The following is a 15,941-nucleotide window of genomic DNA, read 5'->3' on the forward strand; positions in this document are numbered from 1 at the left end:
AGAGGGACAGTGTTCCAGTTATCTTCTTGTTCTCCTCTGGGGTGGGAGGGAAGAGAGGGCCAGGCTGGCTTGGTTGGATTTGAGAGGCATTTCAGTGAGTTAATATGTCACTTCTGTTGCTCTCGGATAAAAGCAGAAACAAAACCAAATGCTACACATGACCAGTTTCATTTCTCCAAGGAAGGAAAAAAAAAGGGGGGGGGGGAGAGAGAGGAAGACTACAACCAGGTTTGTGTTTACACACCAAGACCTTGTTGAAAGGTTAAAGGTTTGCTGCAGCCAAGAAGCTCCACACATGAATCTTCCAATCCCATATTTATATTAAAAAAAGTTAGATAAACTACCGAGAGTTTCACAAATGTAAATCACAGCTTTGCACGCGCTAATTAAGCAGTGCCGCTTGGGTGCAAGACAAACTTAACTCTGCATTTTTGGAGCTGATGATTAACCTATTTTCTGGAGGTCTCTTTTTCCTCTTCATAAATTAAACAAAAAAGCCCGCTGAAAAGCAACGCCAGCCGGCCATGCAGCAACACGGCCGCCACTCCTCAGCTACCCTGCCATGGATTTTCCTTTGCTTTTTTGCATTCAACTTTGTTCTCCCAGGAAGAAAGATGCTGGAGAAACTTGCGTACTGATGGAGATCACCGGGACCATTCCATCTTCGTTAGTATTATAAATTATTTGCTTGGAGGCTACGAGGGAACTACACTTTAAAAGAAAATTCCTCTACAACTAACAGCAACCTTATGTTTGTGTAGCGAAAGGATGGCCTGGCAACAGACAACCATTCATTCAGGCTTTTTATGACACACATTATTTCAGCAACGAGATTTTAATTTCCCCATCCATGAAACTGGGATGGTTCAAAACCACCCGAGAGGGATGCCGCGAGGCTAAACGAACACACAGGCTTGGCAAATAACTCAACAATTTCATAGATGGTGCAACCCAGGTATTTACAGTCCAGCACCGAAGTAATTGGGCGTCGCAGGGAGACACGGCATCAGTAACTGCAGTTTCTCTTTTCCATGATTCACACAAGGTCATGGCCACAGGGGACTCTCAAGACACGCACCAAACTGGCCGAGAACAAAACGCTTAATTGAAAAACAAAACAGCTCCTCGCAGAAATACGGACCCCCACCTCGTTACAACCTGCTTTCAGGTAGTTGTAGAGAGCGATGAGGTCTCCCCTCAGCCTCCTTCTCTCCAGGCTAAAGAACCCCAGTTCCCTCAGCCGCTCCTCGCAGGACTTGTTCTCCAGACCCTTCCCCAGCTCCGTTGCTCCTCTTTGGACACGCTCCAGCCCCTCAATGTCTTTCTTGTAGCGAGGGGCCCAAAACAGCACACAGTATTCGAGGTGCAGCCTCACCAGCGCCGAGCACAGGGGACAATCACTGCCCAGTCCTGCTGGCCACGTTATTGCTGATACAAAACTATTTCTCTCCTTCTGATGGCAGGAGCGGGGCAGTGCCGAGCCACCTACAGCCACCGCAAAGCATCTGCCGAGCCTCAGCTAACATTTCAGGATTGGGTTGAAAATTCAGTTCAGGGCCTCATGTTTTTTTGGATAAGGAACAAGTATTTTCACTCAAACTTCGTATCTTTAGCTCATCGAACTGGGCAATAACCAAGGTCTCTGCCTGGCGCTGGAACCCCAAGTCCTGACCTGCTTTGGACTGGTTTTACAGCAGAACAGCATAATATTCACTTTTGCAAAGAGCCTGAAACATAAGGAAGACGATGGTATAAAGTGCTCAAAAGCTGAGCTTTGCATTATTTTTTTCGAAAAGCACCAAATATGAGTGGTCCTCTATATTGGTGTGTCTTTTTTTTTTTTTTTTAAGAGTCTGACAACCTTGATGAATGTTTAATTGTTCACTCAGACACCATGTGAGATGCTGAAATACCTGCAGTATAGTAGCAGCACAGCAACAATTCAGACGATGGAGCCAGCAGCGAATATGGCCCCAAGCAAACAGCATGGAAATTTAGCGTAAGTACCCGACGTGGAAAATGGGCAAAACAAAGTAGACTGCTAACGGAAGAGAGCATTAAGGGCTCTCCAACAAGAGGTCAGCAAGAACCTCGGGTACTTGTCTCGTTGGGAAGCTGCCTGGAGAAAGGCTGAATTCCCCAGCGCCACGGGAGGAACTGCTGCGGGTACCTCCAGGGAAAAGCATCGTGGTCTGAACGCTCACACGATGATGTCCCCATCGGGAAGAGAAGCAGCGGTGCCTCACTGTATGGAGCGGGATGAGCTCGGATGTACCCACAAGGATGCACACCGCAGCTCCAACAAGCATGTTTTCCCATAGTTGGGTCTAATTTCCACCTCTCTGCAACAGCTCTAAGGCGGGAAGGAGAATAACATTGTTTTGGAGGGGGGGAAAAACAAGCCCTGCACGTTCACTCAAAAAAAAGGCAAAACGCAGCTTTTGCTGGCCTTGTCTCCAAATTCATCGCACGGCCGCAACCAACCAGAAATTAGATGGGAAGAGAGAAAGGCTCCTCTTCCACCTGCATCGAAGTGTGAGACTGCAGGAGGAAACGAGCACACAGGGATTCCCAAAACCAACCACAGCCTGATTAACACTCAAATCATGCAGAACAAAATGTTTTATCCACCCATCTGCTCTACAACGGTGCCGGGTAATCCCGACCGCACAACATTTGATGCGTTTTGCCGACGAGGTCAATTATGTCATTCTCTCACCGCTGTCTTTTGGAGAGGCGACAGTTAGAGATTGAAAAGCTTTTGTACCACTAATTGCTGCTGGTTTCAGGACGGGAGGGATTCCCTCAGCTTCCCCAGGTCTCAGCAGCTCTGCAGATCCCTGCCTGACTCGTAGCAGGTCGTCAGCCTCCATGCTGCACTTTTTCCATCTGCAATTGATGGCAAGACTGGCCGTCCCTCGAGAGCTGGGGGTCCGGAGCCGTGTCAGAGCAATGCAGGTGCGTGCATTGAAGGAAAGCAAGTTTGAGGGAGTCCAGCATCTCCCAAGGATGAACAGGAACACCGCACCACAGAGAGCGCTTGCTGGAAAACCTGTCTCGAGTGCCTTTCAAATTCATTAAATCAATTATCCCGGATGCCTCTGTGCCAGCTCTGTGTGTTGTTAGTCAAAATAATCCCATCACACTCCATTATTTATACCTGGGCGCTAGCTGTCACGGGCTTAAAAATAAAGGTATCTCGCCTAGCTTCCCAGTCTGTCAGCCCCAGCCCTGGCTCCGTGAGAAGCCTCCTTTCAGGGTGGCCTCACTGGCACTGCCATCCTGCAGCCTGTCCGCTGTCCCATCCAAGGTGGCCGTGCCAGAGCCCCTCTGCATCCCCATCCTCCATCCATCCCCGCCAGCCACACCTTCCCATCACCGGCACTCGCCTCGCCCCGTGGGAAACCACTTCAAGGACTTACCCTCCCACAAAAATTAAACCAAATCAACCAACCAAAAGGGAAAAAAAAAAATAAATAAATAAAAATAAAAGCCAGTTAGCTTCCTGAACCAGTTCACTGCGGGGTCAAACACATGCCAGCACAGGCAGCTACAGGCAGGATGCAGCCGCAGTAGGATCCACTCAGACGGGCGTAAAAGGTTGTTAAACTCCAGCCTACAGCCACAGTTTCACAGATGCCCAAAACCCAGCGCTTAAACAAAGGTCCGGCCGCCCTCCTCCCCACTCCGTCTTGTTCGCAAGGTCTCCCTGTGAACCAGATCCAAGAAGCGAAGCAGAGAGGAACCAAGCGTTTCCTTTTTCCTGCTGGGTTAGTTTTAACCTGACCCGGTTTGTTTTAACCTCAGCTGACCGGCGGGAGGGCAGAGAGAGCAGCACAAGCAGGATCACTTTCTTCCCTGGTAGCGTTGGCTTGCATCTGCATGGCAGCATCTTGGGAACTACAGCCGAAGCAAAATACTTGTATTTATTTGGCTCCCTTGCATAAAACCTGTCAAACAGTGCACGGAGGAGACAGCTGTGACTGTCACTGTTTCCAGTGATTACGGCAAGGAGCTGTGAATAAGCAGACATGAATTTGAGTCTTAACTATAACCACCGGCTTTGCGCATCCTTAAGGGAAACAAAGAGACCCACCTTCCTACAAAAGCAAGCATAGCTCCTTGTTTCACAGGATTGTCATCAGCAATGCACAGACAAAACACTATTCACCTGCAAGCTTTTACTTCCCACCTTTGTGTTGTGTACAGCGCTGTTTTAAGTAATTATATACCTGCACTCCTCTACTCCCAGACCTTATTTCCCAGCCTTTCCTAACCACACGGTCACAAAAGGTTTCCAGAGTTTAAGGGAGGGGAAAAAAAGAAAAAAAAAAAAACCAACACCCACATATTTCACACTGGCTGCAAGACAAACAAAATGAGTGTTGAAGAATATATTGCTTTTTCGGGTTTTACTATCGACAGTTTTCCCTGCGGATACTAATCAAGCAACACAACGCCGGAGCCTGCCCGGCCAAGGACCTCGCTGCAGGCACCAAGAAACACCCGAGATCTCCAGCAAACTCCAGATCCCAATTAACGCCCAAGCCCCCTTGACCCCATCTTCCCCATCGCTCCAGGGATGCCCAAGCCCCGTCACCCCCAACCCTGGGGTACACCAGCACAGCTCTGGAGAACCCTCTCGTCTCATAGTCAACAACGTTCACGGGGCGGCATTGCAGAGAAGCGCCTCGAGGAACATTTCCCAAGGTTAGATGACCGACCGCTCCTGGCCGCCCACCGTGCGTGTATTTGTGTGTCGCTGGTGGAAGCACAATCATTTTGTCTGCAGGCTTCCATCTCCAGCCATTTGAGCACCGCTGCGATAGTTTATTACTTTCCTAATAAAGCCTGAATAGAAATGAAGCCTTTGTAGCCCTAAGTGTGCCTTTTATTCTCGCTGTAATAACTTTACTACGCTCTGTTTCCACAGCAACTGTTTTCTCAGCCGCTTGGTACTTTGCTTTCAGGAACGCAAGGCTGCTTTGCTCCACCAAAATAAAAACTAAGCAGAAAACACACATCTGAGGACGGCAGCGAGCCAAGCTGCAGGGCCACACACTGGTCTTCAGCCGGAGAGATGGTTCAGTTGCTTCGGTCAGAGTCCACCGGCATTTGCAGATTGACCGACTCTTTGGGACAGCCAGGAAAACAGATGGAAAGGTTCCTCATCCACGGCGATGGCAGGAAAACGCAGCGCAGGGCTATGCTGCAAAGGAAACGAGGAGCGCCGTGGCCTTCCTCCCCCTCCTACCTCTCTTGCCAGCACAGGCAGGCGTGGAGGAGCAGGGAAGCGATCTGGCTGCAAAGCAAAAGCAACGTTAAACAAAAGGCTGGGCTGCGGCCAAAGCAATTTTTTCCGACGTGATGCGCAACACAGCCACAAAAGCTTTAGTGCCAGCGCAGGGATGCAGAGCAAAGGAGCAGGTGGGAGACCCTTCCTCCCCGCACAAACACAGCCTAAAGGTTGTACAGCCTCGGAGGTCGTACAGCCTCGTTCGAGGTTTTTGGCCAAGAGAGCAGGAGAAACAGCCACGTGACTGTTACGCTTGTTAGGTTATTGCATTACGAAGGCTCGGTGCAGAGAAAGGCATCTCCCCTGCTCAGGTGAGCCCACGCATCGGCACGGCAGCCGAGCAGGGGCTGAGCCGTGCCGCTCCAGCGTCTCTCCCACCTCCCGCATGATGATCTCCACCTTGGTTTTGCTGACGGACACTTCTGGAAAATGAGCAGCATCCCCTTGAGCCGCCAGATATTCTGTTTTAAAAGGAGAGGAACGCCCAGGTCTTTTACTGGGAAATCACCTAGTATTGGATCCTGTTATTCAGCTACAGCCATCAAACACTGTCCCAGAATTTAATAGCGGCAAAGCCAAGTGCAAAAGGAAAAAGAAAGCCTGTACACCCAGAACATGCCTGCAAAATAAGGTCCGTCTATGATTGTAAATGCTAAATACTACTTTCACAGCAAGGACTTTTTTCCATACAACTGTTCCTCCCTAAGTTACAGAAAAAGCACTACACCACCCACTTTACAAGTGAAGAAAGCGAGGGAAGGCTGCAAGGAAGAAGGTGGAATCCAAATGCAGGAACTCATATATATATATATATATGCGCACTTACTGAAATACATGCCTACAACAAGCATTTCCACAGAAGTCAACAGCACAACCATCTGCTCTCCTCCCTTGCAAATTCAAACACTATAGACAAAGGATGCTTATTAAGCCGCTTTATACTTTGCCATGCCGGTTTGATGGTATTTCAAAGCAGAGATCTCGTTATTTGTTTTATTTATTATTCTCTCGTATTATTTTTTTACGCCTAGATACAGCCAAACATTTTTGGAGAGCTCTCCTTAAGCTGATCTGACAGAGAACCTGTGCAAGCAGAAACAAAGCGTCCACTTTTTTGGTGCCACCACCACTCGCCTTGGCACAAAATCCCCAGCAGTCCCAAGCAACCTGGATTTTTACAGCACAGGCAAGGACGTAACCCAGGGCCAAACACCAGTTTCTCCACGGACCCACGAGCATTCCTGTTGTTTACCCCTGTGCCTCGTTTCACACGCAAGCGGTGGGAATAACCTGAAGCTGCCACGTTTTCGGCACAAAGCTGTCCGCGTCCCAAGAGACGCAGGAACGACAGCAAAATTAAAGGAAGAGTAGTATGCCTTGTCATAAGGGCTGCACAAGCTCAAACAATCTGCGTTAGCTGCAAGAAACGGGTGAAATCTGGATATTTACAGAATAGATTTTCTTATTTCAGCTTGTCCCTAACTTTTGGCAAACAACCTTCGGCCTCAGATGCTTCACATCGTCTTCACCGCCAGCCTGCATTACACCTCCAAGGTGCTTTGCTGCCCTTCACCGCCTCCCATCACGCTACTAAAGGGCACTTGATTTTTGCTTATTAACAATGTCCTTTGTAGCTCTCCTAAACCCACTCAGGAATGCGTTTTGCTGCTTAGATCAGCTTTGGATCCCCATTTCTGTGCCACGTTTGCAGCTTAAGGAGTGCGTCTGAAAGTTCACACATACGCTACTTTTCCCTGTCGGCGTTTGTATTTCAAATTACTTTCTTCCAGATGAAAATACATTACCCTTGAAACGTTCATGCTTTACACTAGACGATCTGAGGAGCAGGATGATTTGCATTCACTGTATTTATGGAACTAAGGGCATCAGGAAAACAAAAGTCGAGCCCTAGTTAAAAAAAAAAAAAGAAGCTGTGAGTTGTCAAAGGAAATAGAACCAAATCTGAATAAATGGAAAGCTTTTAAAAGCTTCAAAAATAGAATGTGAAAGGGAATCAAACACTTATATGGGAGGAAAAGCTTCAAACTGACCTTTAACTACAATGCTTTTGTTCAACAAACACCTTCTTGAATTTTACCACAATTTACAAAGCCGAAGAGCTCAGGACCATGCTGATGTTGCCTTCCCAGTAATAACCATCATGCACTTCCTTCAATAACAGATGCCAAGTGAAACTCCTGCAGGAATTGTTGTAAGTTCAGGCCTGCTTTCCTATGGATTTGACTCCTGGGTATGTTCTCCAAGGTTTCATAAAGCAGGCGCCCCAATCAAAACATTTTCCGCAGTTAAACTTCACAACAAATCTCCCAAATTGGTTCCCTGATAGCTGGTAACAGCTGAGCTCACACTGAATCTTTCAGTAGGGCGAAAAAAAAAAAAAAAATCTACTTCTATATCCAGCCTCTTTTCCTGAATCTTGTAGGGACCAGCAGCTAGGGAGGAGAGACACAATCCCACCAGCCTTGCATCCTTGGAAAAACAGGGTTTCTCTGTTAAAAAATAAAAAGCTACCCACAAGAGGTAATTTAAATCACCTAAAGAACAAGTAGTTACAGAGACAAGTTTATCCATTTGAAGGCTAAACTAGATTTCCCCAACGGAGAGCTTACACACTGTCCTTATCCCCTGTCGCTACCACAACTCATCCCTCTGGCTCTGCGTTACCCTTTGGAGCTCCTACTCATTCGGCACGAGCGCGCTATCAGCGACGGATGAAAAGAGGCTTCGTGGCAGTTGTTATTTCCATGGAGCCCATTCAAAAGCTCCAGCAAAAAGGCAACCCAGACGGCACAATTGGGACTACTGAGCGGTAGATTAAAGGAGCCAAGGTTTTAGCACTGTCTCGTTTGGGTTGAAAAGGAGCGCTTAATCTTTTTTTATGGGTACAGATGAAAAGAGAAAAATTATGTAAAAACCCTCTGTCCATTACCATGGCAATGCAGAAGTCAAGATTAATGAGCATCAGGAAAAATCAGATCTCAAACTTTCTGCTGGTTTCTCCTAGGAAAGTTAATCCTCCATTTACAAGATAGGCATGAGGCTCCCGACAGAGTTTGTTAGATCACAGCGGTTTCATGCTAAAAAAAAAAAAGCAGGAAAACATCGGCATGATCTTTTCAAAGATTTTGCCTCCGAGTACCAGCTTCTGCTGGGCTGCTCCGCTGGCGGTCTGACAAGGTGGCAACAGTGCCTGCTGGTGATGGCAAAAAGCAATATGAAAGAGAGGGTCTAAGTCAAGCTGGTTCTGCCTAAAGCATCCGCTTATACTAGCCTTGGCCTAAGGAACAGGCATCCCAAACACCCCGGGAGCTGCCCTGACAGGTCAGAAGCACACGTGGTGGGCGAGGGACGGGGCAGTGCTAGCCATGCTGGAGGGGAACCGATGTCAGGGCTCAAATGGGACTCACGTTGAGGACTTCTGGTCCTTATCATGCCCATACTGCACCACAAGCTTCCCTCCCTTCCATTTAGTCAGTCCGATTTGCTTTACATCTCCCCACGGGTCATCCTTTCCCACACTGTCACATCTCCTTGCCACTTTGAGCATGCTGGCCCATCCTTCCTGAACTGCTGAGCCTCAGACAGGACACAGCAGCCCATCCAAGAGCCAAACGAAACAGAAAAGGATTGCTACACATGTCTTCCTAGCACAGAGCCGCTCCATCAGATGAGGCCAACGCTGGCGGCTGCCCTTCCATCTCTAACCTACTGCCATCCAAAATCCTCCCCACACACGGTGGGCTTTGCTGCCTCTTCGTCTTTAGAGGGACCACAAGCTGTAATTTAGAAACAGGGGGAAAACCCTGAAACCCTAGAAACTGGCAGGGAAAGGGCAGAGGTGGACCCAAAGCTCCTCTCAACACTTTAACTGCACCCAGCGTATGACAGACTGACCCAGCACGCCTTAAACCTCTCCGCTTGCAGTCTCACAAAGCTGAATTTGGGAAGTTTCCTCTGAACACCCTCCTCTCCCCTGTCATCCAAATTAACCCAGCAGCAACGTGCCACAGCCCCATCACGCCACCGGCAGCCATAAAGTATTTCCTCTCATTTCAATAGCAGCCACACACAAGATTATTTCAACAGCTGGATCAAAGGAGCAGACCCAGGTTACAAGCAGCGTCCGAGACGACAGTTCCTCTACTCGGATATCTATTGCTAAAAATAAGTAGCTGTGGGAAAAGTACTTAGCTCCTTGCAAAAAAGATAACGTACATACTTATTTCACTACTTCTTTGCTTCTCTGGTGCTATCCAGAGGAAAAGCCTATCAAATCCTTTACTAAATATACATACACATATTTTTAACTAAAATAAAATTCCTCCCTAAGCCAAAAGCATTCATGGATGATACACATGCTGTATTGGGATACCTAAACTAACTAAAGGGCCCGTGACCTTCCCCCCTCCCACCCTTTTTTACCAGCACAGTTTTTCTTATCGTGGATGGATCCCCAACCCAGCTCAGCTTTCGCAGAGACCTCAATATTTTTTAAGATGCAAGCTCCGATTTACAAGGTGCTTAAAGACACATCGCAGGACGTGCCTGCTGGAAGAACCGACATTACGTGGTGATTTTAACGGGGTTCGAACCAAGGTAAACTTCGGTGCACGCCGCACCCAAGCAAAGACTTCGTCTAACTCCAAACCGGGCAGATGTGAATGCATCACAGAATGAGTTTCAAGGGCAACCTGCAGACAAGCATTTCATAAATGCAAGTAACTACAGTTAATTATCAACTTGCTCAGCAGAAAGCTGTTGTTATGGAAATACGGCTTCTTCTGTATTAAGGACTTGCAACAAAATTCAAGTTTTCAGACAGGCAGGGACAACGGCTCCCCTTAGACCGGCCAGCGGTGATCAACAGAGCCGTCTTGTGACATCTTATCTAGGACAAGGACTTGCTTTCTGATCCAAACACTGTTTTGGACTGAACCCTCCGTTAAGCAGACAAAGCTCCCCAAAGTTTCAGTCCGATCTGTAGCACAACGATTTTATAGTCGAGGTCGTGCAAGTGCTTTCAGCTTCTCATGGGAAGCGCCACGCCACTGCACTCCTTTTTTTAATCTGGAAAATTGCAAAGTGCTATTGAAACTCAGCCCGTAAGGTCTCCATCCTGAAAATATCCGTAGTTTTGCATATCTCACTGCTGGTCAAACTGCTCCGGTTTGCTCTGGCAAACGCTTGCAGGACCTCGGTGTGTGCAAACACAGAGTCACCTCCAGCCAGGTAGCTTTAAACAGATTCAGGAGACCTTGCTCTCCCGTTTTGCTTCAAATTGTATAGTTAGGTGATAGTCAGGAACAGTTCAACTAAAGACACTAAATACAATCGTGCTAAGCTACAGCTTAAATTGTGCAAAAGCTTTTCTTCAGCTAAAAAAAAAAGTCTTCCTGAGAAATGCAAACAGAACATTTTAATCTGATTTTCAGCCATTAGGCAAGAAAAAACAAAGACATAGCAGATAAATGTGCTTTACCACACAACACTGCAAGGATAAAGCCTCAGCGCCGTCATAAGTACAACGAGCCTTGGGCAAAGAGAACGCTACAGACCAGTTCAACACTCACACAGCTTTTACCACCCGGTCATTTGAAAAATAAAAGCCATACGAAGAATCCCGTTCTTCAGCCCTTAACCCCACGAACGCCTTCCTTTAGGAGAGGTCTGCAATACCCGGTACAGCGTATTTAGGAAAAGGCTGTCCCCGCTTTCCCCCCCCTGCAGGACCTCAGGAGTTGGAACCGTTTGCTACTTAAAAACAACAACAACAAAAAAAACCTAACCTTAAACTTGAAAAGCCCTACGTCACTGCGTGACCTTTCGCAAGGCTCCCTGCAAAAAACTTGGTGGGGTTTTCCTGTTAATTGAAGGTGGCAGTGAAAACATGAGCTAAGCGCCCGTTACATAAGCGACCAGCTTCAGAAAGACTTTTTTTAAATGTCATAAACTGGCAGAAAACGTGCACAGCCCCGTTAAAGACTACGATACTTCCCTGTGCGCTTCCTCTCCTCCGGCACAGCAGAAAGCTTACCTTCGAGGCTGCTCCCACCACCTTTTCACTTGACTCTCCAATGGCTTCTAGATAACAGGATACTGTGGGTTTTTTTCAGATTCACCTTCCTTGGTTTGAGATTTTTTGGGGGTATAAAACAGGGAGAGATGATCTTTTAATTTGCAGGGCTCACAGAAACAGTAACAACGCTCGTACAAAGCAAAAAAGGCTCTGCTACCCATCCTGGCTGAACCTGCACGGATCAGACATCCTAAGGAAGTAAAAACGGCCTCGAATAATAGCCTGATGCCCTGGTTGCTCAGAAGCACCAAGCGAAGCCTTAGCAGGTCAGACTAAAAGATGGAGTTCAGGCATTTCAGCTACACACTGGCAATTCAAAGGCGAGCAGCCCTTTAGCTCTCTAGCCACGACAGAGCAGGCTGTGCAGCAACCCTCGGGGCTTGTAAGCTTAGTACGCAACTGCCGCAAGTATTTTGATTTGATTTTTTTAGGCGGGGAGAGGAGAGGAAAGCTTGCAAACCAAGATTACACTTAAACAATTCAAAACTGTATTTTTTGCCAGAACAGGAAGCAATATTCAATACGCCAACAAGTCAGAGCCCACAATTTGATTGCTTGCTACAGAAAGACAATTTTATTTAAATTTAGGAGGGAAACGGCCTCTCTGATACCGTACCTGATCCTCGACATTGCAAACTCTGCCGATGCCAAGGCCATACACTGAGGTTGGGAATCCAACATCAGCTTGCATACTATTTTAAGCATATTTGTAAAAGCGAGCAGCAACTGGCATTTCTCAAATGTAAATTATGCCCAGAACTCAAACACCCACACACTTTTTATTGAGTAAAAACCCCATTTGCAGTCGATCAATAAAAGGCGGTGCAACAGGTCGGGTAAGCACAGCAGAAAGCACAAGATCATCCGCTGAGTTTTTGTATGCCTGGGTATTACCTCACTTGTTTCCTCACGGATTGGGAAAAGATGAGCATCACCCTCCCGTGAAAACGGAGCGCGCGGTGCAATTCACGGAGAAGTCCTGAACTGAACGAGGCTCCTTGCGGGATCTTAAGTACCCGCTCCCTAAACGTACAGAAACGCAGCAGAAAGCGCAGCACCTTCTCTCCTGCAAACCCCAGTAGCGGCTTTTCACAGCAGCAGGCGAGGATCGGCAGGTCCCCTCTTCTTCTCTATCCCCGACACCCTCTGCCAGGGTTCGGGCTGTTGCAAGCACCGCAGGAGACTTGGGAAAGACCTGAGTAGTGAGATGACAGCATTTGCAGGTGAGATCACTCACAAGGCGATCCAACAACGGCTGGCAGAAGGGTTGTAAAATCACACCTGAGCAATGAGACAACAGGCGAAATTCAGAGCCTGATGTAAAGCAAGGCACATGGCGGGGGGGGGAATAATTCTGGCTACACATGCACAGGGAACAGGCTCCTGATAAGCTCTGCTGCTGGGGAAAGGTCTCGGTTGAGACTGATAGGACTGGAAAAAGGAAACGAGCTTTGACGGTTGAAGACAGGCTCATGTGGCCAAAGTGAGAATATAGGGGAAAAGAAGAAAAAAAACAAAAAGAAAAAAAACCAACAGGAAATGGTGTGCCAGCACTGTAAGCCCAGGAGTGCCCCACATCCTGAGCCAGGCACGCAGTCCCAGATCCTCTCTCGGCAAAAGGGCATCCCAGCGCTCGGGGAAGTACCAGGGAAAGTCACCGAGAGGATTCAGAGAGATTTGTATACAAAGACAGGCTTCACAGACCACAGCTTGAATCTGGAAGAGAGACCGAGCACGCTATAAAATCATAAACGTGAACACGGAATGATTATTTTGTGTTTCTCACAAGGGCTGTGTGAGAGAGCACCCAAGGCAACTTTCGTTTAATGGGTTTAAAACCAAAGGAGGTAGTTTTGTCATTAAACAGTGGAACTCGGTCTCAGGATGTTGCAAAAGCTGAGAGTAAAAACGGATTTAGAACAGCTCGGACAAACTCACCAGGACAAGTCTACCAGGAGCCATCACGGACTACCGGGCATTACCCTCGAAGGCGCAGTACGCTGGTACTGCACATGAGATACTACTCGTGGAAAAGAAGTAAGAACAGCTTTAGCCTTCGCAGCAACCGAGTCAGAAAATCTCACCCAAAATTTAAAAAAACGCAGCAATAAAGTAAATGAGAACACCACCCCGTGTGCTACACCTTCCATAACCACTCCGTCTCGCTCCCTCTAAACCTGCCAGATAGGACAGAAAAGAAAGGAAAGAGCTTTTCTTTTGGAAGGAGCTTTTCCTTTCAACAGCTTTTCTTCTCGGTAAGGCTGGGCACAGGGCTGTATCCCACCTTCCCCTTTCGGAAAGCTCAGCTCTCCGATAATAATGAACATCTCAAGGCAAGACACGCAGCAGAACGCGCTTGGCCTGCCCACCAAAGTCACGGCTGCCGTTAATAACCCCAAGAGAAGGTCCCTCGGTGGAGGGACAGGACATCTTCCCACGTTACTGGACCGTACTAACCTGGATCAACAAATTCAGGATGACATGCCAGAAGAGGAGCAGAGCTAGCGCCGCCTTACTAGCCCAAAAGAGGAGAATTAAGCAATGCCAGGACATGCAGACACACGCTGGAGCACGGCCACCTTCCTCAGTAGGCACTGCCAAAGTATTAATTACCAAGTTTCTCAAGTTTAATCCATCCTTCTTTCACCCCAATTAAAAAAAAAAATTTAAAAAATCTCTATTTTAATATTCTGAGCTCAGCATTTGTGGAGGCAACAAGGACAGCCAGGTAAAACAACTAGAGTTTTTTGGGTGAGGATTCAACCCATCACAAAACTTTGCAGATAAACTCCTGAAGAACCGATCCCGGATATTTTGCTGCCGGCAGCACCTTCTGCGACACAAGATTTACAATAACCACAGTGAACTCCTCTGAGGCTGAACGAGGAGCCTGCCGCACCGTCTGCGGTGCGCACATCCGAGAAGAAAACCCCAATTTACGGACTCGCTTGGCCCTGGCTTTGCTCAGGCAACGCAACCGGTTCCTCAGTATCCTCAAGCCTGCACTAAAGGCAATCGGGTCTCGACGTCTCTATGGAAGAGAAGTTTAAGGCCCAGGAAGCGCCAGAGAAATGTAACATGTTATTAATTAACCCCGGGGTGAATCTCTGTTTTCATCCTCACTACCAAACCCAGGCTGCGGCCTGGATTTCAGATGTGATGCAAAACACAGTGAACTGGGGAGATAACGTGGAAAAATCAAGAGGCTTAATCACACGAGGGGGGTGTTTAGCAAAGACCAGGGGCAGCACGGCAAAGGCAGAACGGAAAAGCAGGAGGAAGCCCGAGGCCATACAGCCCACAGGGTCTTACAGAGCCAGCACAGACCCCGCAGACGGGACCACAGCGACCCAGGACCGTCACCAGGCCATCATCCAAATCCCAAGCCCCCTCCTCCTGCGCTTGCAGCCCTGCCTTTTCTTGCATCCCTCTTACCCCACGTCCCCTTCCCCACAGCGGGGGACCCTCTCTGCCCCACTCCCCCACCCCACAGCCCCCTCACCATTGCTTCCCCACACGCACCCCTCCCCTGCCCACCCCACCAGACACCAGCCTTCCTTCCCCCTTGCCCCCATTAACCCCCAGTGCCCCCCCCCCCATAACCTGAACCCCTCGCTACGCCCAGCCCCACCAGCCTGGTAGCCCCAGACCCCTCAGCCTTCCCCAAGCACCCCTGAACCCCCACCTCACCCTTACCACCGTCTCCCTACCCTCAGGCCCTCCTGTCCCCCCCAGTCCCCCCAAGCTCCCCCTTTACCCCTACTCGCTGCCCCAGACCCCTCCCCTACCCCCAGGACCCCCCTCCAACCTCTCTCTCCGTCTCCAGGCCTCACTACCTGCTGTCCCTTACCCTCCTACCCCACGGCCCCCACCGCACTACACCCCCAAGCCCACCCCACGCTCCTGTCCCCCAACCTCTCCTACCTCCCTCCCATCCACAGCCCCCCAATATCCCCAGCCCCCTCCCAACCCCCCCGGCTCCCCAGTCTCTCCTACACCTGTAACCCCTCCTCCAGGCTTTCTGCCCCCCAGATCCCCACATCCCCAATAACTGCAGGGCCCACCCCAGACCATCTCCCCCTCCCCAAAACGCCAGGCCCACCTCAGACCCTCTGCCCCCCACATCCCCAGGCCCATTCCAGACCCTCTGCGGCCCCCCAACATCCTCAGGCCCACCTCAGACCCTCTGCCCCCCACCCACCCAGGCCCACTCCAGACCCTCATACTCCTCTACCGCCCACCCCAGACACCTCACACCACCAGGCCCCCACCGACCTGAAGCGTGCGCTGCCGCAGGGCCCGCAGCCTCTCCCGCCGCCGCCGCGCCTCCTCCTCTAGCCTCCCCAAGGCCGGACCCGCCGCCGCCTCCTCCGCCTCCACACCACCGCCGGGCGCCGCCATCTTCCTCCCTCTCCCCACGCTCCGTACAACCCCCAGCGCGCATGCGGGGCAGGTACAACCCATCGAGTAGCCGAGCGCATCGATGGGTAAATCGGGGTGGGGGGAGGTGGGCGTAATCGTGGGAGGGGTGAGGGAACGGGCGGGGGG

General features: G+C 49.3%; 1 protein-coding gene across 1 annotated transcript in view; it reads right to left on the bottom strand.

The window, feature by feature from the left end:
* Positions 1 to 15,794, bottom strand: part of CCDC12 (coiled-coil domain containing 12) — a 41,740-nt gene extending 25,946 nt beyond the window's left edge. The window contains 1 exon segment of the mRNA XM_050890950.1: positions 15,669 to 15,794. Within this exon segment, the coding sequence (XP_050746907.1) occupies positions 15,669 to 15,794 (126 nt within the window).
* Between the last annotated feature and the right edge of the window lie 147 nt (positions 15,795 to 15,941).

The sequence above is a fragment of the Gymnogyps californianus genome, chromosome 2 (assembly GCF_018139145.2).
Source record: "Gymnogyps californianus isolate 813 chromosome 2, ASM1813914v2, whole genome shotgun sequence".
Taxonomy (NCBI): domain Eukaryota; kingdom Metazoa; phylum Chordata; class Aves; order Accipitriformes; family Cathartidae; genus Gymnogyps; species Gymnogyps californianus.